At 40.7% G+C, this 27,050-nt stretch overlaps 1 protein-coding gene across 7 annotated transcripts in view; it reads right to left on the bottom strand.

Annotated features, from left to right (window-relative positions):
- EEA1 (early endosome antigen 1) overlaps nucleotides 1–27,050 on the bottom strand; it is an 80,014-nt gene that overhangs the window by 44,440 nt on the left and 8,524 nt on the right. Inside the window, exons 3-10 of one of the 7 annotated variants that reach the window (XM_084810254.1) lie at nucleotides 24,341–24,466; nucleotides 17,194–17,321; nucleotides 12,709–12,763; nucleotides 12,443–12,596; nucleotides 11,486–11,525; nucleotides 9,586–9,699; nucleotides 9,377–9,498; nucleotides 4,919–5,074 (exon numbers count right to left, since the gene is read on the bottom strand). In XM_084810254.1, coding sequence (XP_084666380.1) covers nucleotides 4,919–5,074; nucleotides 9,377–9,498; nucleotides 9,586–9,637 — 330 coding nt within the window. In that variant the 5' untranslated portion in view covers nucleotides 9,638–9,699; nucleotides 11,486–11,525; nucleotides 12,443–12,596; ... (1 more) ...; nucleotides 17,194–17,321; nucleotides 24,341–24,466. Of the gene's footprint in view, nucleotides 1–4,918; nucleotides 5,075–9,376; nucleotides 9,499–9,585; nucleotides 9,700–11,485; nucleotides 11,526–12,442; nucleotides 12,597–12,708; nucleotides 12,764–13,745; nucleotides 13,925–17,193; nucleotides 17,322–24,340; nucleotides 24,467–27,050 lie in introns of those variants that run through there. The other 6 variants (XM_084810249.1, XM_084810252.1, XM_084810253.1 and 3 more) reach the window with 6 other exon arrangements.

The following is a 27,050-nucleotide window of genomic DNA, read 5'->3' as shown; positions in this document are numbered from 1 at the left end:
GCACGGCATAGCTTATGGCTTCACTGAGTTATGCAAGCCCCTTCACCACAACAAGGCAGTGATCCTTGAAGGAGACCTGGGCTCCTACCTCCTTGTATTGGAGGACCCTATGTTCTGTCTCTCCATCCCCTCCCCTTTCAAACTTCCTGGCTGTTTTGCCCATCCTACCCTGCTACAGGGTCCCTACTCACTCAAAGGGAGGAGAGGCTGATCGCTAACAGCAACTCAGTCTGCTTCCCCTTTTGTTGTTGCTTTTTATCTTATCCACTCTTTGACCTTATTTTGGTTCAAGGGACAGTAAGCCTTACCTCAGTGTGGGGAGTATATGGGGAAAGGAGTTGCTGGAAATAAATTCCCAGCTTATATACTTTCATCAAAACAACTCTGCAAATGGTGAGGTCAGTAATTGTTTTCAGGTCGTCCAGTACGGACTGGCAAAAAGCCAGTCAGCACTTTGTTTACACTGGGTGATGGACAGCAAACTGGGGGAATGCCAACCAATAAAGGTGCCTTCTGGAAGTGAGGAAGGAAGGGTTGGAGAGAACAGGCGGAGAGAGAAGAAACTCAAGGCTATGTCATTAACCTCTCCATTGCCAGATGTAGGCTGGGTGCGGTGTGATGTGATGTGTGTGTATACACATGCAGCATTTATTTATTAAAGTAGATTTCAAGAAGTGTGAATACTGGCAGAAGAAGAGAAAATAATGCTGCCTTTTTAGAAGCAGAATGGCAACCAAGCAAGAGAAAAATATACTGGTGTAAAGAGCAATCTATAGGAGAACTGTGATCATGGTATCTTTTTTTTTTAAGTGAAGGTGTTGAAGGAGCTGTACTTTGAAGTTGGATGGAGGATGTTTTTAATAGTGATGTAGAAGAGAGAGAGAAAGATAAGGAGAAGGAATGACTTTATAAATAAAGAGATTTCGATTTATGATAACCCACCTGGGAATTAACATGCCTGTTAGTGCAGAAGTGCTAGTAAGAAAGAACACAGAAAATGGACTTCCCTAAGTTTGGCAAAGCACATGTTCAAGGTTCTCACAAGACAATTCCCCAGTCCCCATCCCAAGAATCATGTCCTTCAGTATGACACATTCTCAGGCACTAAAGACTCAGTGAAATATAAGGCTGTGCTTGCGACTATATGACTATAAATCTCCTTCAAGCATAGATTCATGTACTGTGAGCCTACCAGACAGTGGTGCTAATGTGTCCAGCCCTGCTTTTTTCTTCTTAACTTAAGGTAGGATCCAGCAAATTCCTTCAGATTTCTGAAGAGATGCCAAGTTGGGGGTGAGGCCCAAGAGACATTTAAAGGAACACAGAGGGTGGTCACAGCAGCCACTCGGCCTGGCAATTAGTTCAGTCAGCACTGGGCCAGCCTTAAACAAAGAAAAATGTGGCGCCTTGCCACCACCACCTCCTCTCACTCTTTTTCCGTTTTAAAGGTGACCCATAGCACTGAGTGAGGATCAGCCAAGGCAGCCAACCAGCTGTAAGCAGGGTGAGGAGTGCTTGCTCCACACCACCACCCCTATCCACCACCCAAATCAAGAGGCTTAACTTGCCCCAAGGCAGGGCAAATCTCCCAGTGCTTCAACAGATGTGGCATATATGTCTCTTTGGATCACAACCTTTACTTTTTCTTCTTGTGTAGTCAGATTTGGGGCATTATTCATACACTTAGCCAGACACTTTGCAGAATTTATTTTAAAGACAAGGGGCCCAAGGAGTTTTACAAAAATAACATACAGAAAAACAATTTAAACAATAACAAAATTAAAACACTGCATGGAAACCAAAAAGAACAGAGTTAAAACATTACACCTCAAATTACAAACCATTAAAAGTCAGGCAGAGTAAACAAATTTTTACAACCCACCTAAAAGTCGTCAGGGATCAACCTAGCCTAAGTTTTAATGGAATTGTTAAAATACTTGCAAAAAACTTTATTGCATTGTCTTCGGTTTGTAAATTCTTTCATAAATAAGTCCCTATCTGGTTTAACATGATGTTGACGTTATCTTTGGAAAATGAAATAAATTCAGTGAGAGATAGTTTTTTTTAAAATATTACCTCAAGTTTAAAGACCTCCATTAGAAAGCAGCAAAAAAAAAAATGATGATGGGTGAATGGTGAAAGAAAGCAATGATAAATGTTATTACATTAATCATAAAATTTCATGGATCTACTTCAATATATTTAAACTGCAAACCTACACACACTCACCTGGGAGTAAGCCCCATTGAACTCAGTGGGGCTTACTTCTGAGTAGACATGCAGGACTGTACTGACAGGCTGCAAAATCTGTGCATGCTTATCAAGGAATAAGACTCAGTGGTCATACTCCTTCCAAGTAAACATGCATAAGATTATACTACTAATCTTTACACAACTTTGTGTTCTGTAATATGAAGTCACCTTCCTTACAGAAGGTGGAGAGAAATATTATTTAGTCTTTATTTAATCCAGGACCTCCGTAGAGCAAAGGTTTATGAACATGCACTTTTAATAAAAGGCATATGAAATAAATCAAAATGTATCTGTTTAAGCCCATTTTCTATTAAGGGCAGCAGCCTCTGAATTAATTCTTCTATATAATAATGAGTTGTGCAGGAGCTTCAATATATAGAATCGAAGAGGAGGATGAAGCCTCAACAATAAGAACGAACATGTAACAAATACTGAAAAAACAAGATGATGATGATTGAAGAGCTGACAGCCTAGAGAAGAACTTATCTGTTGATCTTCATAGAGCCGAACAGCACAATCATAAGTAAGTTTAGTCAGAAATAAGACCCACTGAATTCGATGGGACTTTCTCTCATATGTGCACTGGAATCAAGTGGGCTTTCTCTGTAAGCCTACTTAGGATCGAAGCGTAAGGCTGCAATCCTCTACCTATTTACCTGGGAGTAAACTCTACTGAATTCAGTGTGATGCATTTCTAAGTAAACATATATACAACTCTGCCCTAAGTCACTTAATGATTCCTGAAGCCATTTCATTTTATTGACAATTGTTAAAACTATGAGTGGAAAATAAATTCCATTTTTACTTTTTATTTTCAAAGATCTTCAGCTACACTATCCCTTACAAAAATCTACTATTACATTTAACAAAACCTAATAAAATTAAAATAACTTTGTTGGTTAATATCCTATTGTGCCCATGCACTTGCAGGACCCACCCCTCATGCAACAGGGCTTTGGTGCTTCTAACCTGAAATGAGCAGAAATGCTTTTACAGAACAGGCAGGTCAACGGAGCTCATAGAAGGGAGCTCCACTGACCTGACCCAATCCATAAAATGAGCGTTTCCATTCATTTCCAGGGTTAGTTTTAGAAGAGCCAAAGCCCCATTGCAAAAGTGGTGGATCCCATGAGCACAACAGAACCAATGAATAGGGATGTTAGAGAATTCCGCCACGGATCCCAGGGGGGCCGAATTCCAGTGGTGGATTCCACCTGGAATCCGTGGTAGAACGGAGCAACCCACCCCACCACCCCGCGAAAGCCCCGCAAAACGGAGCCTACCTGGCTGCGGCTCCGGCGGCAGCTTCAGTGGCAGCAGCTGTGGCTGCTGCCGGGCTGCTGCGGACACAAATGGCGTCCTGAGTAGGGGACGCCATTTGCGTCCCTATGGTAGCCCATGACAGGCTACGTAAATATTTACGTAGCCTATCACGGCTAAAGCAAGGATGCAAACGGCGTCCCCTACGTCATTTGAGTTCCCGTTTTATCCGTGATAGGCTACGTAAATATTTACGTAGCCTATGACGGAGAAAACGGGAATGCAAATGGCGTAGGGAATGCCATTTGCATCCCTGCTTTAGCCGTGATAGGCTACCATAGGGACGCAAATGGCGTCCCCTACTCAGGACGCCATTTGCGTCCACAGCAGCCCGGCAGCAGCTGGAGGCCCCGCTGCAGGTTGGCCCGACCGGCAGCTCCGCGGCCTGGCAGGATTCCAGGGGGGAGGAACGGATCGCCTCCCCCCCGTCGAGGATTTCGGGGGGAGGGAAGGAGCGCCTCCCCCCCACCGCGGATGTCCCTGGACGAAACCAGGTAAGTGTTTCGTACATCCCTACCAATGAAGGCAGAGAGGGTTTGCTGGATAGTGCCCTCCGTTGGAAAAATAAGGCAATGAAGTAACTGGCATAATTAATTTTCAAGTATTTTTTAAAATTAACACCTCTGTTAATTCAAAGGGGTGCAAAGGTAATCCTTCTCAGAGCTTGTGCTCCATGTTTCCAGCAAACAGCTGAAGATTTTTTTAACAAACTTAACATTTCAATCTTATGTGGGCAACAAAAAAATCTCTAAAAAAAGTAAATATCTTAAATTACTGAACTTAACACTGATAAGACATAACCTCAGAGCTACAAACCACATAATTTCATAACGCTTTTCCCATTACAGTCCAATCCAGGAGGACACATGAATGAATAAATTCATGCAATCACTTTAATATGGTGAAGCTACTTCAAGTCCCCTCTTCGGGGGATTTTGTCAGGCTGACCAGTTCTGTGAATGCATTAACATGGTTTGTGGCTCATCCCTTTTGGAAAGCCTTTGAAATATAAGTTGAGCAAGCAGGTAGCAAGTCAGTTTCAAAACATGTTAAATTATTCACAAGAATATCACCATTCCACCACTCAAATGCCTAAACTCCTAGAGCCTCAATATATAATACTGAGGTTAAAAATGGAACAACCATTTTTGTATTTGTTTCTCACCTTTCTATCAAGAAAATGGCACTCAAAGCAGCTATTACCAATACAAATTGAAACTGATGGTATGTCAAAGTCATTCATTAAAGTAAAGCAGGTGTCCTGATAATACAAATGGATTAACATGTTATTTTTATGTGAGGATTATGGCTCATATTCAACTATAGTTTTGGCAAGATTCAGTACCTCTGAGGTTGTACATTCTGTTCGCAAGTGATTGCACTCATCTTTCAGTTTATCAGATTCTCTCTCGCGCTCCAAAGTCATCTTGTCCATCAGCATTTGAACTTGTACTAATTCCTTCTTTAGAACAGCAACATCTTCCACCCCAGGCCTCTGAAGCTTTATAAAAGCAAAAGAATGACAATGTGTCTTATGGAAATCAGATTGAAAGCAAACAATCAATATGGCTCACAAGAAATATTCCATGTTAGACTGGGAGCATTATCAGGCACTCAAGCATATATTACTGTGTTGCACTGACCATAGGTAGACCTGCTTAAGTACAAGACAGTTGCAGCATCAGGTGCTGTCTCAGCTATATTTCAGCATTTGAATCTTTCTGGAGTAAGAGCTCCAGTGTTTCATTTCTTTATTTTAACTTCAATCAATGTCTTTACACTAATCTTGTCTTGTTACTGAGCAACTACATCCACTGGAGCTGTTCAGACAAGTTCTAGGTCAGATTGTTAAAACTTTCAGTTACTTTTATGCTATGTTTGTATGCAATACTATGATTAATAACTTGGGATGGTTCCAGGTGTAAGTTTGAACCATCTCAGTATCTGGTACAGCTGTAATTTGAATGTCTGCAGCCATCTCCAACTTCCCATCCTAAGACAGTGACCAAATGCAGACTCCGTGGCTTGAACATCAGTCACTTTTTTCCTCTCCCCACCTTTTTGCTTTGTTTAGCATCTTGCCTGGTGAAGAGTTCTGAATAACCTGAAAGCTTGTGCAGTATTTTGTAACTTTTGAGTTGGCCTAATAAATTCTTCTTTTGGAACTTTCTGTACTTGGGAATATTTTCTGGGTAGAAAATGCACAGTGTAGTTTATGAATGTTGCACAAATTTATAGATTGCAAATTTTACCAAAATACTCAAACAAACACAAAGTAACCCACTGGCAGTACACTGTACAAATTACATGGCATGATAAATTTTGGTAAAGAGAAAAAATACTGCAATGTACAGTGAATTTATCCCTTCATGGATCACTGCCTTGTTGTGGTGAAGGGGCTTGCATAACTCAGTGAAGACATAAGCTATGCCGTGCAGGGCCACCCAAGACGGACAGGTCATGGCAGAGGGTTCTGACAAAATGTGGTCCACTGGAGAAGGAAATGGCAACCCACTCCAGTATTCTTGCCAAGAAAACCCCATGGAACGTATCACAAGGCTAAAAGAGATGACACCGGAAGATGAGACCCTCAGGTCGGAAGGTGTCCAATATACTACTGGGGAAGAGCAGAGGGAATTTCCAAGTAGCGCCAGAAAGAGTGAAGCGGCTGGGCCAAACCCGAAAGGACACTCAGCTGTGGATGTGTCTGGTGGTGAAAAGAAAATCCGATACTGTAAAGAACAATATTGTTTAGGAACCAGGAATGTCAGATCAATGAATCAAGGTAAGCTGGAGGTGGTCAAACATGAGATGGCAAGATTGAACATCGACATCTTGGGAATCAGCGAACTAAAATGGACAGGTATGGGCGAATTTAATTCAGGTGACCATCATATCTACTATTGTGGGCAAGAATCCCTTAGAAGAAATGGAGTAGCACTCATAGTCAACAAAAGGGTGGGAAAAGCAGTACTGGGGTACAATCTCAAAAACGATAGAATGATCTCAGTACGAATCCAAGGCAAATCATTCAACATCACAGTAATTCAACTCTATGCCCCAACCACTGATGCCGAAGAAGCTGAGATTGATCGGTTCTATGAAGACCTACAACACCTTCTAGAACTAACACCAAAAAAAGATGCCCTCTTCATCATAGGGGATTGGAATGCTAAAGTAGGAAGTCAAGAAATCACCGGGATAACAGGCAAGCATGGCCTTGGTGTACAAAATGAAGCAGGACAAAGGCTAATAGAGTTTTGTCAAGAGAACACACTGATCATAGCAAACACTCTTTTCCAACAGCACAAGAGACGACTCTACACATGGACATCACCAGATGGTCAATATCAAAATCAGATTGATTATGTCCTTTGCAGCCAAAGATGGAGAAGCTCCATACAGTCAGTCAAAACAAGACCTGGAGCTGACTGTGGCTCAGATCATGAGCTGCTTCTTGCAAAATTTCAGCTTAAATTGAAGAACGTAGGGAAAACCACTAAACCATTCAGGTATGACCTAAATCATATCCCTTATGAATATACAGTGGAGGTGAGGAATAGATTTCAGGGATTAGACCTGATAGACAGAGTGCCTGAGGAACTATGGATGGAGGTCCATAACATTGATCAGGAGGCAGCAACGAAATCCGTCCCAAAGAAAAAGAAATGCAAGAAAGCCAAGTGGCTGTCTGATGAGGCTTTACAAGTAGCTCACGAAAGAAGGGAAGCGAAAAGCAAGGGAGAAAGGGGAAGATATATCCAACTGAATGCAGAGTTCCAGAGAATAGCAAGGAGAGACAAGAAGGCCTTCTTAAATGAACAATGCAAAGAAATTGAGGAAAACAACAGAATGGGAAAGACTCAAGATCTGTTCAAGAAAATCGGAGATCTCAAGGGAACGTTTTGTGCAAAGACGGGCATGATAAAGGACAAAGAAGGCAGGGACCTAATAGAAGCAGATGAGATTAAGAAGAGGTGGCAAGAATACACAGAAGAACTATACAGGAAAGATCTGAATGTCCCTGATAGCCATGATAGTGCGGTCACTGAACTTGAGCCGGACATCCTCGAGAGTGAAGTCAAGTGGGCCTTAGGAAGCATTAGTAACAACAAAGCTAGTGGAGATGACAGTATTCCAGCTGAGCTATTTAAAATCCTAAAAGATGATGCTGTTAAAGCGCTGCATTCAATATGCCAACACATTTGGAACACTCAACAATGGCCGCAAGACTGGAAAAGGTCAGTTTACATTCCAATTCCAAAGAAGGGCAACGCCAAAGAGTGTTCAAACTACCGCACAATTGCACTCATTTCACATGCCAGCAAGGTGATGCTCAAAATCCTACAAGCTAGGCTTCAGCAGTATGCGAACCGAGAACTACCGGAAGTACAAGCTGGGTTTCGAAGAGGCAGAGGTACTAGAGATCAAATCGCCAACGTTCGCTGGATCATGGAGAAAGCAAGAGAATTCCAGAAAACGTCTATTTCTGCTTCATTGACTACACTAAAGCCTTTGATTGTGTGGATCACAACAAACTGTGGCAAATTCTGAAAGAGATGGGAGTACCAGACCACCTTACCTGTCTCCTGAGAAACCTGTACGAGGGTCAAGAAGCAACAGTAAGAACCAGACATGGAACAACCGAGTGGTTCAAAATTGGGAAAGGAGTACGACAAGGCTGCATATTGTCACCCTGCTTATTTAACTTATATGCAGAGTACATCATGAGAAACGCCAGGTTGGATGAATCACAGGTCGGAATTAAGATTGCTGGGAGAATTATCAACAACCTCCGATATGCAGGCGATACCATCCTAATGGCAGAAAGCGAAGAGGATCTCAAGAGCCTCTTGTTGAGGGTGAAAGAGGAGAGTGCAAAAGCTGGTTTGAAACTCAACATTAAAAAAACGAAGATCATGGCATCTGGCCCCATCACTTCCTGGCATATAGAAGGGGAAGAAATGGAAGCAGTGACAGATTTTATTTTCTTGGGCTCCACGATCACCGCAGACGGTGACTGTAGCCATGAAATTAAAAGACGCTTGCTTCTTGGGAGGAAAGCTATGGCAAACCTAGACAGCATAGTAAGAAGCAGAGACATCACCTTGCCGACAAAGGTCTGTATAATCAAAGCTATGGTTTTCCCAGTAGTAATGTATGGCTGTGAGAGCTGGACTATAAGGAAGGCTGAGCACCGGAGAATTGATGCTTTCGAACTGTGGTGCAGGAGAAGACTCTTACGAGTCCCCTGGACTGCAAGGAGGTCAAATCAGTCCATCCTAAAGGAAATCAACACTGAGTGCTCATTGGAAGGACAGATACTGAAGCTGAAGCTGAAATATTTTGGCCACCTAATGCGAAGAGAAAACTCTCTGGAAAAGACCCTGATGCTGGGAAAGACTGAAGGCAAAAGGAGAAGGGGACGGCAGAGGATGAGATGGCTAGATAGCATCACCAATGCAATGAATATGAACTTGAGCACGCTCCGGGAGAGAGTGCAGGACAGGAAGGCCTGGCGTGCTATGGTCCATAGGGTCACAAAGAGTCGGACACGACTGAACGACTGAACAACAACAACAACAGTGAATTATCTGTACATCCAAAATATTTGAGCATAGGGCAAGAAAACAGATTCTTTATCGCAGAGCCTTTTTGCCATGAATAAATCATTTCAAAGATGAACAATGGCAGCTTGTTCTTTTAAAAAAAAACTGTATGTGAAAATGATCAAAAAACTGGAACTGTCCCCTTCCAATTTGGAGAAGGTATGATAAAAACATGGTTTCATGATATGACGTACCAGCTCTGTTTTTAAATCCTCACATACACCTCTTTCCTCCTGTAGCACTTGTGTCAAATTTGCCACTTTCTGTTCTGCAGCTTCTCGAAGGCTGGTTTCTTCATCATATTTGGCTTTAAGATCTAGTTAAGAGAAAGGTCGCAAAAAGGGTCATCCACTCAGTATAAAAAGGAACAAGAACATATTATATAATATGTATGAACACTTACCCACAATTTCAGTGGCTAGTTGTGCTGCTTTCTGTTCAAACAAGTCTTTCATCTGCTTAATATTAAACTTCTCTAATTGACTCTCTTCTAGCTGATGTTCTAATGATTCCAATTCTAAAAAGAAAATATAATTACTGAGTAAGTCAAACTAGAATACTTTTTACAAAGTCCTATATTGATATAAATACCAAATTAATCTGTTTGGGGGTTTTTACTTCAGAGGAATCTTGCTGTGCTGATAAAGACATGCTTAAGTAAACATGCAGCCCGAGCCTAGGCTTGTTTACTTGGAAATAAGTTCCAGTGTATGCTTACAATTCCACCTCTAGCATCAATGTGAACTATCTAACCTATTAAATCAAACTTAGATTCTAGAACCTCTAAACGTTTATAACTCTAATACATGATTCTATAAAGAACAGCCAGTGGCCCAGTTCAGGCATAACAATAAACCATGCTTTGTCATGACAAGGAATAGACTAACCATTTCATAAATAAATAAAAAGCCAGCAAAAGGAGTGGGGGGGGGGAGATTTGAAGCTTCCATTCCTGATAGTTCAAAACTGCAATTTCATATTTCATCCAAACTCAGGAAACTGGAGTTTGTAGAAGCTGTGTTTTGTTTTGACACAAATGTCATTGTCACTGGCCTATCATAATAAATGAACATGCTTTGGCTCTTGAATACAAAACTTTAAGAGGGAGAAGATTAAACAGTTCTCTTCCAGCACCTGTTGTAATGGGCAATCCTAAATAGACACAATTTTCAAAAATCACTGATTTGAATGACACACGCATCTACTATCTCACTTCTCAGAATTAAGATTATTATTAGGCCACCAACAAAGACTTTTGAATCAAGCACATTTAGCTTATGTTGTAGTGTATTTTACAGTATTAGGCCTATTAGAGTTTTTATGATTTATGTGGTATTATATGTAATTATCAGTTTATATAATTAAAGGATCCTGGCATGGATGGGCAGTTTCTGGCCCACAGATGTTTCGGCCAACAGCTCCCATCAGTTTTAGCCAGTATAGCCAATGGTGAGGGACCATGGGAGTTGTAGGCCAAAACATCTGGAGGGCCACAAGTTGCACACCTCTGCTGTATAGCATTCATTTATTTGTGTTGCCTATATTTATTCCTTTTATAGTAGGGTCTCCTACTATACTGACAAACAATATGCACCTGTGCTGTATTTTCATGGAAAATACAGGCATGTTTGAAATTCCTTTACATAAATCTTGAAGGACCCTGTTCTTTGGATCTATTTTGGTATATTACCCACATAAACTAGAAGGATTTCCTGCTTGTTTTAATACAGCTACTAAAGCGGGAGACTGCAAGTAATTTCCACAACAAATTGAGCACCCAATTAGTTAAGTAAATTAACTGTGTGTTAATTATAAAACCATAATGGCTTCGCAATTATTTGATCTGCTAAAAATAGTAATTGTGGTTTTAGCTCTCAATAAAAAGGTCATTTAAAATCTTTATGCTGTAGCTGTAATAATGTTGATGATACTGAAGACAACATGTTCTACAGAGGCACAAGCTACAGGGGGCGGGCACACCCCAGAGAAAATTTAACTCCTGTTCTTTCTTTCATCAAAGCACAGAACCAACATATGGTTTTCTGGAACTATAAAACGGGCTCTAAAAAGAAGCAGAGAAGTCTGCAAAATTCTGGAGTACTTGAGGTATGTTTTAAACTGAAATATTTGCAGCACAGCTGCCATTACTGAAGTAGACAACATTATGAAATAATGCCTTCTAAAGAGATATGTGGATCACACAATAATATTTTCTTGACAACCAAGTTTCATTAGACTTGTTTCTTTCACTCATAATTACTAGACCACCACCGTAGAAACCATTTTTAAAATAGAGTTTTCACCTGTAGATGCAGCAGTTGCCAGTCCATCTGGTTTAGACTCCTTAAGAAGAAAAGAAAAACAAAAAATGCTTGACTAGACATTAGGAAAAGCAGAAATATTTTTACAGGCACTTCAGGGAATTCCATTCAGATACACACTTTTGCACTTCATGCTATAAGCAATTTAAGTATTGATCATTTATGCAATTACCACCTGAGAACAGAAATGTCAAGGTATTAAATAGGGTTGTATGACTGAGAATAAGCCTGCACTTTAGTATGCTGCCAAGACTAACAAATCCCCTGCTACACATCAATGCTTCTATGAGAATCCACTACACTCTAGAAGCACAATCCACTATGCTCTGCTATTATACAACCTTAATGCATTTCACTAGGACTCCACTGAAATGAACAGAAAGTTATGCAGCAATGGCACCTCATTGATTGCAAAATGACTTGCCTAGCACCTGTAAATACAGGACTGACAGACAGGAGGAGTTTTTTCTGCTAATATGCTTTTGATTAGTACATGCAAATCTGAGCTGATATGTAATGTTATTTTTAGACTGAATTTTAAAAGCACTTCAAGCAATTTCTCCTTAGCTTATACTGTGTTAGGGAGCAGTAGAGAGGGGAAGAAGGATCAGCAGAAGAAAGGCAGGAGAGAGGGAAAGGATTCTGGCAGGTATAGGAAGCTGACAGGAGATGGAAGTTGACATAAGCCTTGCAGAGCAGAAAATCTGAGCCCATAGTTCAGTAGGTGCCCAAGTACAAACATGAAACAATAAGATGGGAACCTGAAACTTTTTTACCTTAGGATAAAAACTAGTCAGACTGTTAGCATCAATGCATAGGTTAAGGAAATATTACTGAGTACAATATTTAAAGGTATACATGGGGAATACAATACACACGTGAGATTGTTACATTACTTCAGTAAACAAGTTATGGAACTAACTGAATCAGGCCACGTGCCTTACAAAAAAGGTATTAATCTTCCATTTCAAGGTTGATAACAAACTGCTTGTGGTAAACCTGCTTCAAGTATTTTTAAAGCAATTACTTGCTGCCTCTGCCCTTGAACTTTTTCCAATTCTTTCTTCAGCTCTTCAGAGTACCATCGCTCCTCCTGAACAAAGAAGGTTAAAAGCATTTTATGAGCTTACAACTTTGACAATCTTCTGATGGATTTTGCAATTTAAGATAAAGAACTGCATACGTAAGTAATGCACACTTCCAACCTTAAGTGAAGCTTGCAAGTCTTGAACTTCTTGTCGCAGTAGTGTTATCTCATCTCTGAACAAATCCCATGTTAAAGAGAAGGAGACAAATGTTTAAACTTGTGGAAAAGTGACTGCAGTTAAATTCAATTTATTTGTCCAGGATGATATATTTAAAACAAGTCACTTTGGATTATAAATTCCAAAATGAAAGTTAGACATAGTGAGCAGGTTTGCACATCACACTAAGCCACCCTGCAAATTAGCCACAGCAGGCTGGGTGTTCACAGAACAACCCATGGTATGCCTGACAGACGATCGGGCTTGCGTGGCTTGCTCTCCCCCTCCTTCCCCCTTAGTCTCCAGCCAGCTTTGGCACATAACCCAGGGGACTTCGCAGCAAAATCCGTCTTGTCTCTCCCTCCCTGCTCTATCACAACCCCCTTTGCACTTCAGCAGATGTGAACAAATTTTCCTGACAGTTTAAAAAAACAAAAAATGAGAAGGCAGCTGCATGGGACAGAGTGAATGGGGCCCATATGGGGAGTTGGGGCGGATGTAAGTACTGCTCCTGCAGGTGCCTCATTTGCTCTGTTCCATTCTGCCACCATCTAGGGGGACTTTTTTTTAACTGTCGGGAATATTTGAGTAAACATAAGGGCTAGGAAGTAAATGAAAGGAAAACGTATGCACATTTAAGAGCTGAAAAGTAAACGGAGATGAAATTTGCCCAAATTTAAGGACTGGAAAAATGTTGTGCACCTGCATGAACAGCTCTGTTACTGCAGCTGCACAAATGCCCCCCCCCCCTTTCCCATTTACTGACAGGGAGACTGGCACATATCCTCTGAAGCACGGTAACCGCAGCAGTAACTGCTCCAAAAAAGAGCTGCAAAAAGGGGGGAGTTAATATCTCCCATTTCTGGAGTAGCTAGAGAGGCAGGGAAGTGTTGAAAAGGTGGAAGATGCCAAGAAGTGACAGTTCAATGCTGAAAACCAAGAGGATCACATTGCCCAGGGACAGAGATTGTTGTCGTCCCCCCTTTTGGTGTACTTACTCCTTTGGCTTTTTTCCTCATTTTCAGTGCTTCTGAATTGAGCTATTGGGTCCCTCCTTTCTCTTACTGTTATTACTCCCCTGGACCTTCACAACTGTGCACAAATTAGCCTACATGCAACCTCATCTTGTCAATTTCCTTATATGTTATCTACCCCACTTCTCAGCTCCCTTAGACAGCTGAAAGACATAAGAAAATTGAGCAGGCAAGACTACATACTGTATATTGGACAGCCGTAAATGCGCACTTGCAAAAGACTGACACACACACTCTTCCCAATGACCCCATTTGTGCATTTTTTAGGCAGTGAACTTTGTTTTTTTTTAAAGGCCAAGGCACAAGCGATGGTCATTGCAAAGTGCCATTTCGGCATCAGATGACACAACACATGATGGGTACGAGGAACCCTACAATGCGCCATGGCTTTTCTGAGAGGCATGAATTTTGTTCATCAAAAATAAGCCACCCAGTGGAAAGTACACCAGGTTCGGATGACACGACAACCCACCATGTTTGGCTGCCCATGGTGAGAACCTAGTCAGTTTCCCATGCTGTGAGAACCTAGTCAGTTTCTTTATCTCCCTCTCATATTAACCACCACACTAGAAATACTAAAAACAATTAATACACATGATATAAGATGACATGCAGACCAGTTTTAAGCATGCTAACTCCAAAGTCATGCTCAGTTCAGAGGGGCTTTCTTCCTAGTTAAGTGTGTTTTGGACTGCAGACTTAATCAGATTTTTTAAATACATATTGGCCACATTATAGGACTTAATAAGCTGAGATATGCATGAACCTTTTGCCCACACATTACAACATCTTTTGCCGTGATTAAACCAGGAAGTCTCTAATTAACCACAGTTTCAGGTGTTTCATCTGAACCAGGGAGGTATGGTTACTAGTTTCGGAAAAAGCCAGGATATTAACCCAGCCTCAAACCATAGTTTAATATACTGGCTTGTTCCAAAATTGGTAACTATAATTTCCAAGTTCAGAAGAAATGGGAAACTGCTGTTAAATTAGTGGCTTCCTGGTTTATAGTTTATGTAAAAGGAGGAGCAAAGGCTCATGCATGTCTCATCTTACTAAACCAAGATATAATATTCTAGACCAGTTCATAGAATCATAGAATAGTAGGGTTGGAAGGGCCATCGAGTCCAACCCTCTGCTCAATACAGGAATCCAAGTCAGAGCATCCCTGACAGATGGCTGTCCAGCCTCATCTTGAATGCCTCCAGTGTGGGAGAGCCCACTACCTCCCTAGGTAATTGGCTCCATTGTCGTATTGCTCTAACAGTCAGGAAATTTTCCCTGATGTTCACCGGAATCTGGCTTCCTGTCATTTGAGCCCATTATTCCGTGCCCTGCACTCTGGGATGATCAAGAAGAGATGCTGGCCTCCCTCTCTGTGACAACTTTTCAAGTGCTATCATATCTCCCCTCAGTCTTCTCTTCTCAAGGCTAAACATGCCCAGTTCTTTCAGTCTCTCTTCATAGAGTTTTTCTTTTTAAGGAAAAAATTCTTTATAGTGAACAGTATAAATACTCCTTGTTAAAAAGAAAGGGAAATTTATAATCTAGTAATTGCTTCAGCGGTCATATCATATTTTACATAAAGAGGAAATTGTATATTTACAATTGCATCAACTTGAACATTTCTGTGCATTCATGTTCAAGACTCTAACTTCCTAAAATGTCCATGCTGGTGTTGGATGAAACAGGGTAGCCAATAAAACGAACTCAAAAGTCTACCACCACAATTTGCAGCACATGTACTTTCAAAACTTGATTCGTACTGATACTACTTACATAAGGCATGGAGGGCTGTGGCACAGGTGGGTGGCCATTTTGAACATTTAAACTGCAACAGTGGCTTGTCATGTCATCCAAACCCGGTAGGGGTGGGTTGTGCGAGGGTTAAACAATCCTTGCATAACCCACAGCTTGTTTTAGGGTTATGCGAGGATTGTTTAACTCTCACGCAACCCACCCCAGTTGGGTTCAGACAACACAACAAGCTGTAGTTATGGCACACCCTGGTGCATACTGGGTGGCTTTTGAATATTTAAGCTGCAATCTGCTACAGCTTATTTAAGCCACAGTAATCATGTGAACCAGGTCAGAAACTTCAGTTGGTTCCAAATATAGGTACTAGACTGTTGCCAGGGGTCTGGTTCACCAACTTCCCTGGCTTCCAGTCCATTTACAAGCACAGTTCAAAATTCTGATCTTAACATTTAAAGTGCTACATTTAAAGGCTTCAACTTGGGCAACAGAAAGACCACTTTCTCCCCTATGAACCTGCACAATTGTTAAAACAGCTTTCCAAGGCCTTTCTCTGAGTCCTCCTGCCAAAGTTCAAAGAGTTAGTGGCAAGGGAAAGGGCCATTCTGTGGTAGTACCCCATTTATGGAATGATCTGCACAGGAAGGTTCATCTGGCACTAACTCATGTCCTCTGGGTGCTGGATGAAGACTTTTATACTGAAACACACTTTTGGTTTTTCAAACTTTTCCCTTTCTTGTCTTGTTTTGATTAAAAGTGCTAGTTAGAAAATGGGTTGGGGGGGGTGAATTGGACTGTTTATTGATGCCCTTCCATTTTATCACGGCATTTAGGTTATTGCTTATCATTTTAAAATCTCATTATTGTAAGCTGCTCTGGAAGGTCTGTAAAAAAGAAACCTGTTAAGGCTGGGAAATTAAGCTTAAATTAAAGAAATAAATAACACATTTCTAGTTCTAGTAACATTTCTGAATACACAGAAATCCAGTTATCATTAACATGGTACTAGCAATATTGAAAATTATTATAAAAATACATATCATTATAAGAATTGAAGAAGTATCCAGAAATTCTAGTCAGAATCATTACAATGTTTTGAACAACCTCTGTTCAAACCAAAATACCAAGAGGTGAGCAGGGGGATCAAGGTTAAATATGTGTTTTTCCATTAATACAGTCAGTCCCCAACATGGCTTACATTAATCTAAAACAACGAAAACAAACTATAATATCAAAAAACAATATTAAAAAAATACAAAATACCAAGACTAACACAATTAGAAGGTCTGGAAAAATGAAAAGGTTTTGACTGCCTCCTAGAAAGGACCAAAGGAATTCCAGACAGTAGGAAGCTCCTCAATCTGCTAGAGATAACATGTAATTTTAACTCATTTGATTTTGTTCTATATTGTTGCAGGAAAACATATTTGAAGGCTTTTAACATTAGCCACCTTCACTTTCATTAACTGAAACACTGCACATTATGAAACATTGCACATTGAACTGAAACATTGCACATTATCCATTGCACATTAACATATTTCACTGTATTATTTAGTGCTCAATTAGTACATCCTTAAAATGCAATTATGATACATTATTACTATTTAACACATGTAAGAAATATAAAAACAAATAAACCAGTACTGCTCAGCACCTTTTTGGAGACATGTTAGATTCTCCTCCATGACTTGTATCAATACCAGAGTCGTGAACTGCTTCATAGTGTTTGAAAAGTTCTTCAGCTGATCCATGGGATTTCATACAAAGGGGACAAATAAATCCCTGCAACATGAAGCAAAAAGGCAACCATTTAATAGAATTCCCTTGTTATTTTGCTTTTTTGTAGTACTTCCCTGGCCTCACTGAATTTGCAAAAGGTTCCAGATTTTCTTTCACCATTACACCTAAATACATAATGGTCTAATTTGGGGGCATGAAAAAAAAAACAAGAAAACACTATCAAGAATACAGTTCTCATGTTTAGATATAACACAGTGATTCCTTAAGGTTTCCTTAAAGAAAAAACTTTGAGTTGCATGTGACAGTTTTTATTACCAATAGTTGCAGTAGCAAACACCAGTTTTTGTTCTGAATGCGATATGCAAAAAATTACTAACTCAATACCAGACAACGTATCATACCTTTTCACTTCTCAGACACTTATAACTGACATTTTCAACTTATAGTACTCCTTAAATCCAGCCTCTCATGTTCCATCTTTGCATTTGCCTATGCTTCAGCTTAATACATGTATAGTACTGGTCCACAGGGCCACCTGGAAACTCTGGATTGTTTATGGGTTTAACACCCAGAGTTAACAGAACAATTGCCCATGTTTTGTTATTGGGTTAGCTCTGGGTTCTTTAACCCATAAAAATTCTAGAGCTTCCGGGTTCGCACATCACACAAAAAAACAGGGAAGGGCATTCTTGGATTCTCGTTCCTGCAATTCCTCAGTTAAGCAACCTAGGAATTGTCACCATGACGTATGAACCAGGTCATTATCTTGCACTTCTCTTAAACCCATTACTTTGACACAGCATTTATATTTAAATAGGAATTGGATATTTTGTTCCTGTTCTTGATTCTTTCTTACATGAAATCTGTCTTAAGAATTATAAAAAATATGTTGTTAGAGGCATAAGATTAGTTCATTCACATTTTACAACTCAAGAATAGAGAAAGAGGTTCCATATGGTACCAAGTGCATTTCTCTTCTTTTTTGAATGCCATATGCAAGTCAACCACCATACCCTTTTTGTATTCTTTATAAAAAAAATTAAGAAAAGAAACTGGATCTGAAATTTATAATTTTTTTCCTAAAGCTACCATGGCATGAGACATTGCTCTTCATTCAGTAAGGGTGCAATCTTATCCATGTTTATACAGAAAGAAGTCCTACAGCATAGCTGGCTGGGAATTGCTGGGAGTTGTCGGACTTTTTTTCTGTCTAAATATGCATAGGATTGTGCCCTAACTGTCCTAACCAATTGGCCAATATCCCAATGTTATCATTACTTTTCTTAGAAAAGTTATCCCCAAATATTCATTTGCGGTTAGATTCACAGAAGGTTTTTTTTTAACTGTGCATCTAAATATCATCCACTTAAGGAAACTAAAAATCTATTTGGTCAAGTTGTTTAATGTCAGCCACTTGCCAAAGCAGATCTAATACAGTATGGTAACAGTAAAGCTTCCAAATAAGCTAATTTCCTTCTTTTTACAGCTCCAAGCCAACATTGCTCAACCTACATGACTAATGCTTTAATACTCTTTTGTGAATCAGAAGTGCCACATCATACTTTTTACACACAAAGTACATCCAAAGTAAGAAAAAGTGTGAAACATTAATGCAGAAAATCATGGGTGGAAATTTCACATTTTTGTCTATTACCATCAACACAGAAGGCTGTCAGACCACTGGGCCAGTCCAGCCCAGTATTGTCTATACAGACTGACAGCAGAGTTTCAGGCAGGTCTTTCCCAGCTCTACCTAGAGATGCTGGGGTTTGAACTGGGGACCTTCTCCATGCAAAACATGTGTTCCATCACTGAACTATAGCCCTTCCCTACGATGGCACCCACTAGGAAGCCACAGCCAATTGCAAATTTCCCAGTTTGTGTACATGCAAGAATCTCTAGGCAGGGCTGGACAAAGACTCCTGTCTGAAACCCTGGAGAGCCACTATTGCATCAGATGATGATGATTCCTAATTACATTTCTATGCCACCCCATAGCCAAAGCTCTCTAATACTAAACTAGATAAACCAACAGTCTGATTTGGTATAAGGCAATTTCCCATGTGCACACATGTGCAACTGTCACACATGACTATTTATGTGGGTTTCATGGAACCACCTCCTATATACGATACATATGAATTGGGGCAACAAGCAGAGACTACCCACTCATTTTGAAGTCTGTCAATCATGGGTTTCCTATTCTCCCCTGGTCAGAGAAATGCTCCACATGTACACTGGAACTTCTAATGCAAATGCAAGCATTACCCTGCCACAGAAAAGAACAAGAAGCACCAACACTGAATTCTGCAAGCATGCCATAATTGCTAGATCTCATTAAATTTATCATCTGTTGTTACACATCTACAAATTTTTACGCAGAGATATATTTTCAATTTGTTTATTTATCATGTTACACAATATTCTTTTGATTGCTAAGTGTACTATAAAGGGATTCTAGCAAAGGACTCACGTGGTTTAATCACATGAGGATTGAACTCACTCTCAGAATAATGAGAATGAATAGATCCTTTGCTGCAGAACCCAGCAAGGTAAATGTACTGCAAATGTATCACATTTCTGTATAAAAGTTACTTATAATAAAATTAGGAGAATTTAGCTTGGCAATTCCCATTTGGCTATTAAATCCCTATCATTACATGCATCACGACCAATTGGCAGCCTCTTTTAGGCTGGACATTAAAAATAAGATAGGTAGCATTCCGCATATGAAACCATCTCTGTACCTGGTAGAGCCTAATTTGAATGTCTGCAGACTCCTCCCACTTTCCATCTTAAGACTGTAACCAAATGCAGATTCCACGGCTTGAACATTAGCCACTTTTTCCCACGCCCCACTTTTTCCTTTGTTTACCATCTTGCCCTATTTAGAGCTTTAGAGTTATGGAGCTTGCACAGTATTTTCTGACTTTTGAGTTGGCTTAATAAAAGAATTACGGTGATAGGAATTTTGGAATTTTTCTTTTGGTCAAGGTAGCTACCTGTGCTTTTTGCGTGACCACTTTTAAAGTAATCACTTAAAAATAAATGGTATATTCACCATAAAACTCACTATATACAACTGTAAAGCACGAATACGGGACCGAATCAGCCTTGGTTGTCCCGATAGATGACTTTTGTCAAAAGAGGGACAAGGGGAGTGCAACTCTGTTAATTCTACTCAATCTCTTGTTGGCTTTTGTTACCAATGGCCATAGTATCCTCCTGGATTGACTCAGTGGGGTGGGCACTGGAGGCACTGTATTACGGTGGTTCCAGTCTTATCTGCAGGGCCGATTGGGCAACCATTCGTTGGCCCCTTGGCAATTGAGATATGGGATTTTGCAGGGTACCATCTTGTCCCCAGTGTTGTTCAGCATCTATATGAAGCCACTGGGCGCGGTCATTAGGAGATTTGGAACCAAGTGCCATCACCTGTGACATCTGAATCAGGAGAGGCTGTGCAAGTCCTGGATTAGTGCCTAGACTCAGTAATGGGCTGGATGAGGGCTAGCAAACTGAAACTGAATCCTAGCAAGACAGAAGCCCTGTGGGTGAGTGATTCCCGAGTCTAGGAGATAAGCTCATTGCCTGTTCTGAATGGGGTTGCACCCTGTTTGAAAGATCAGGTTCATAGTCTGGGGGTACTCCTAGATCTGTCACTGTTACTAGAGGCCCAAGTGCCCATGGAAGCTCAGAGTGCTTCTACCAGCTTCAGCTGGTTCACCAGCTTTGCCCTCTCCTGGACAGGGATAGCTTGGCTACAGTGGTACAGGCGCTAGTAACCTCAAGACTGGATTACTGCAATGTACTCTACATGGGGCTACTTTTAAGGCTGCTCCAGAAGCTGAAGCTAGCTGCTCAGCTGTTGTCAGGAGCTGCCGTATTTCAGCATGCAACTCTTTTGCTGAGGGAACTGCACTGGCTGCCTTTTTGCTACCAGGCCAGGTTAGGGATGGCGGAGAATTTCTCCCCGAAACTTCGGGGGGCCGAGCGCCAACGTGTTCGGCCCCCCGAACAAGTTTCGGGGAGAAATCCTCCGCCCCCCCCCCCGGGACGGGACTTACCTTCCCTGAATGTCCCTCCCGGCGGCGGGTCCGGCTGGCGGTTCGTCCGGTGTTCGAGCGGGGCGGGAGCGGCAGCCGGTCTTTCGACCGGCTGCCGCCCCCGCCATTGCAATGAAAGAAAAAAAAAAAACACGTCCCCTGATAGGCTACGTGACGATTCACGTAGCCTATCACGGCAAGATTTGCAAAGTCAGCCGTGATAGGCTACGTGAATCGTCACGTAGCCTATCACAGGTGACTTTAAAAAAAAAAAAAAAAGTGTGTACGGATAATGGCGGCCCCCATAGGGAGCCGCCATTCGCGTTCCTTATTTGGTCGCTGTAGTCTACGTCAATGTTTACATAGACTACGGCGAAAATAAGGGCAACGCTATTTGCGTTGCCCTTATTTTCGCCGTAGTCTACGTAAACATTGACGTAGACTACAGCAACTAAATAAGGAACGCGAATGGCGGCTCCCTATGGGGGCCGCCATTCGCGTACGCGCTTTTTTTTTTTTTTTTAAAGTCACCCGTGATAGGCTATGTGACGATTCACGTAGCCTATCACGGCTGACTTTCCAGATCTAGCCGTGATAGGCTACGTGAATCGTCACGTAGCCTATCAGGGGACGTTTGTTTTTTTTTTACTTTCGTGTTCGCGGCCGGGCGAGGCGGGAAGCCTCCCCCCCCGGCCTGAATTTCGGCCGGGCGAGGCGGGAAGCCTCCCCCCCCTGGCCTGAACTTTGCGGGGGGAGCAGCGAAGCGCTCCCCCCCACCGCGAAAAAGCTGCGAGAAAAGGTAAGTGACTTTCGTTCACCCCTAGGCCAGGTTTAAGGTTTTGGTACTAGTGTATAAAGCCCTAAACAACTTGGGACCAGGATACCTGAGAGAGCGCCTTCTTCTCTACCAACCTGCCCAGTCACTGAGGTCATCAGAGGGCATGCTCTTGGTGGTTCTGCATGGACCTATGGCCCAATTGGAGACCACCGGAGAAGAGCCTTCAGTGTGGTGGTCCCTTCTCTATGGAACCCCCTGCCTCTGGAGGTCAGGCAGGCACCAACATGGTGTTGTTTCTGGCGCCTCCTGAAAATATCTTTGTTCCAGGAAGCCTTCCTTGACTGACCAGCTACAGTTTTTATCAGCACTCTGTTTTTAAAAAATAACAATTTTTAATATGAGGTTTTATTTCGTTTATATTTTTATCATTGTAACCTTTATTGTTCACCTCTCTGGAATCCGTTTAGATGTGGAGCAGTAGATAAATGCCGTAAATAAATAAATACAGCTGGATTCTCTGCTGAATTCCCCATGGGAGAATAAATCAATAGTACTTTTTGGTCTTGTATTTTTCTTGATTAGCTAATAGAACATAAGGCATCTTTATGTTGTATTGCATTTATTTTTGTAGTGAATATTGTTGATTTTACATTTTTGTTCAGCCATCTTTGAGGTGTTTGTAAAACAAGTTGTTCAGTACAAATGAGGTTTTAAAAAGTAATGTAATTGCATCAACAATTATTAAGATATTGTTAAAATGAAGGGTGGTAAACATGTCAAAATATTTATCCACCCTATAATAGAAAAATGATCAAGATCTCTTGTAGACTCTAAGAGCTGGTTCTAACATTGTCTTATATGCAAGTATACTCAGGAAGTATGTGCACCTAAACTGTAGGTATAGCATTCAAGTGGAATGCAAACCATTTTACTTACAAACCAATCACCCAACTTTCACCCAGACAGCCATTAGCAACTCATATACATAACTAAGGCTATATCCTATACACACTTAATAGGGAGTAAGCCCCACTGAACATAGTGAAACTTCCAAGTAAACTTGCACAAGATTTCACTGTAAAACAAGAACAAGCCATGATTTCTGCAGCATTCCTACAAGCATGTGTTTCTCTGTACACAAACAGAAAAAAAAAATAATGCGAGAAGTAGGAGAAGACAATATTTGCATCCAAGTCATGTAGGAGATCCTTTACCTACATAACAAAGCATATTGTTATGATTATGAACTCCTACTTTACATGGCTGCTAAAATCTTGACTGATGGGATTTGTTCCAGATGTAGTCATACTTCATAGAAATCACAGAAATCATAGAATCATAGGGTTGGACGGGGCCTACAAGACCATCGAGTCCAACCCCCTGCTCAATGCAGGAAGCCTGATGCAGTCTCCCATCCAAATACTAACCAAGGCTGACCCTGCTTAGCTTCTGAGTTCAAACAAGATCAGGCACATCCTGCCCTTTGCTCGGAGCAGACCCATTGAAATAAATGGAACTTCAGTTAGTCATGACTAACAAGACCTACTGATTTCAACAAGTCTGTTCTAGGTATGACTAAACCTGGTACCAAACCAATGTATATGGTGAACCTCAAGCTTTTAGAAAGAATATAAATCCTAAAGTGGGTAAGTTCAAGCTTTAACTGTCAGCATGGAACTCCACAATTCCAGCCGTCTTAATTTTAAAGTATATTTCTGGTTCTGATGATTTCAGAAAGATTTGAAATGCCATGGCAAAAAAATCATTTTGGTACTTAGCACAAACCATGCCACCCACTTTTGCCTATATTCAGAAAACCTGTAAGGAGAATTTCTACGTGGCAAATCAACCAGCCTAAAACATGTAAATATATATGTATAGTTCTGTAGGTTCACTATGACATATTCAGAAAAAATCCACATAATATATCAAGCTATTCAAATATCTAGGTAAGAAGGAAACCATGCAAAATTATTTTCCAATCTTGAATACTTCAGCCATTCCACAAAAGATAGCTGCAAACCAGAAAGGAAACATAAGACACGCTCGGGTTATACATTGTTTGACATTCACTTTCTGTGAAGAATGGAAGAAATCGTCACCTCATATAGCCCTAGGGCAGCTAGCATCCAGAAAAGTCAAAAAGGCCCACACCCAAGCAACCAGAAAGGAAAAGCACCCTTTTGTTATAAGCATCCCCAGAACCAAGCCACTGAAACCAAATTTTAAAAACCCACAGTACTAGCAGGCAATTCATGAAGATCCAGTCTTCTTGTTTCTGTCCCAACGTGCTCATTCTGGTAATGTTCAGACAGATCAGTGGCGGTAACGCACATTTTCATACACACTGGACAGATGAAGCCCTGTGAAACAGCTGCTTTTAGGCATACATCTTTTTAAACATTGTAAACAAACTGAATGTCAAAAGTTTAAAACAGATATTTCTCAGTACGTATCAGCATTTTAGTATTATGTTGTCATCTTTGTTAATGGTTTTAAGAAGTTTTAAAAATTCGTTATTCTATTAACAAAGAAGGCAAAGACAGAGCCGTTAAAAGTTAGAACACAAACAAGAAAAAATTAACACACCGCAGCTGGAAAAGCTAGTGTAATCCACCATCAATTCTTAGAATCTGTACTGCAGCATCAGTTTTTAATCCAAACTATCTATTTTTAAAGTTAATAAGCAGCATTTAAATGACAGTGGTCGGCACATTTTTTTTTCAAGCAGCCTCTAGGTCACTATAAAAAAGCATTGCAATACCAAAAATACCACCATCTGACCAAAGAACTTGTTGTAGTACAATATTTCCATGAATTCCATTACTGATTTTATGAGGCTTCCTTGAAATCCATTATTGTACAAAGAAATTAGCTAAGTCCCACTTCATTGAGCCCAATCGCACATCATAGTGGCAAATCATGGGTTAATTAATTCATGATTTGCCAGGAAATGTGCCTGGCATATGCTGCCACCATTTTGAATATGCAACCTTCCTTCAGCCCGATCAGAGGTTATTTTGTGACATGCAAACCCAGACACTATGATTAATCATGGATTAAACCACCTACAGTTAACTGAAGAAGTAATCACAGGTTAACCCACAGTGTTGAGGTTCACATATCATGAAATAACTGCCGATCGGGCTGATCAGAGGTTGCATCTTCAAAATGGTGGTGGCATATTCAAAATGGTGCTGGCATGCAACCATTACGAGCAAACCAGGCCATAGTGTAATTCTTTTTTGTTTTCCTTTTTCATGTGTACTTTGTTATAAGAATCATCTCTGAAAATGATTCACTTCCATAAGTGATCTTATTTGCTTAAAATGAAGTTACAGGTCTGTTAAATCAATATGTATATCACCATAAAGAACTGTCAATATCCAGCAGCACTTTATAGTTCAATGGCTAGTTGTCTCTTCCAAAGTCCAGGTGATGTCCGATTTCTTGGGCCAACCTTCTCTTCCCCCACCTGTCACTGCCTGCACATTTTTTCTCTCTTACATGGGAGCTGGCACTTCTGTCCAAGGCTATATATCTCCTCATGCATGTGCACAGTATCAGAAACATAACAGCCAGGATTTGGGAATCATGATGGGCACAGAATTTGAACCCAAAGAGCAATACGATGCATACATAGTATTGAAAACATGAGCTAGGCGAAAGGCTTTGGTAGGAACTACAGAAACAATAAGCTTGGGGCTTGGACATTAATAAAAGCACAACTCACAATCTAACACTTCTCTCTTTTGCTGAACAATTCCCTCCCTGGCAGTTAACTGTCACAGTAATAATCCGTATTTCCTAAACCCAACATTTGAAAGAACACATTTTCACATAGTCCTAGAAGAATCTATTTTACTTTCATTTTTCATTTCATTTCATTTCTATACCGCCCAATAGCCGAAGCTCTCTGAAATCAGCATATTATGCATACTAGGTAATCAGCAACATAGTAAATCCAAATGGACTACTAAATTCCACCCTTGAGAATTAAAACTGAAAATTAATGCAGCCCAATTTTGCAAAACCTACATAAATTCAATGGATTATACCATGATGTGCAAATCCCACTGAAACGAACAAGGTATGCCCAAGAAACTTGCTGTTGCCTCTAACCCATTTGTTTTAATGTAACTAACATAGATGAAGTTGTTGACTGAAACACAGTACCCCATGCTACTGTGCTAGAAGGACTGGATCCTGCCCCTAGACCTAATCATGTCCTAAAACAAAAAAATTAACGTATCTCTTGAGCATAAGCTATTTTCTACTTTTAGATCCAACACTGAAATCTAAGAAATGTAAAGGTTAACAATCTAATGAATATACTCTCAACTTTGCAAGGTTATTTCTGTCCTTGTCTAGTTTAAGACTGCATTGTTACCATTAATTATATAGTGTTGGATCCAGATTTTGCTCCTGCCTACAGAGGGGAGTGGGGAGTCGACTTTTGCTGATTCTCCCATCCCCTTGCTCCTTCCAAAACTGTGCTCTGCAAGGTTGGGGGGCCCTTATGTGTGGAACAGAGTGGGCGGTGGCACTAGGGGTTGCAGGGGGAGGAGGGAATTGGGAAACGCCCTCCTTTCCACTAGCAAGATCCCTCCTCTAAATTAAAAGCCTTCCATTTGTGGACAAATCTGAATCCAATCATTATAAATAAGCAACACAGAAGCTGAGATTTTCCAAACTGTTAAAATGTGCAATAAACATAACTACTGCAACGTAAAATATATTATTTATATCACAATTTGTTTGGTATTTCAATAGATTAATTAGATTAGATTCTAACACAAAGAATAAAAGTGGCCAGTAGTGCTACACAAACTGAAAGTTCTCCCCCATGGCGGGCTTTGTACTAATCGCTTATTTTTTAGCCTCAGTGCTCTTCTCCTTTAAAGTGCTAATAGGTTGCCTTTGACCACATTTTTGTGAAGCACTACT

Source organism: Heloderma suspectum, chromosome 7 (assembly GCF_057233095.1).
Source record: "Heloderma suspectum isolate Gila_16-S chromosome 7, 16-S_ref, whole genome shotgun sequence".
NCBI classification, from domain to species: Eukaryota; Metazoa; Chordata; class Lepidosauria; order Squamata; family Helodermatidae; genus Heloderma; species Heloderma suspectum.
This window is presented reverse-complemented; position numbering and strand designations above follow the sequence as displayed.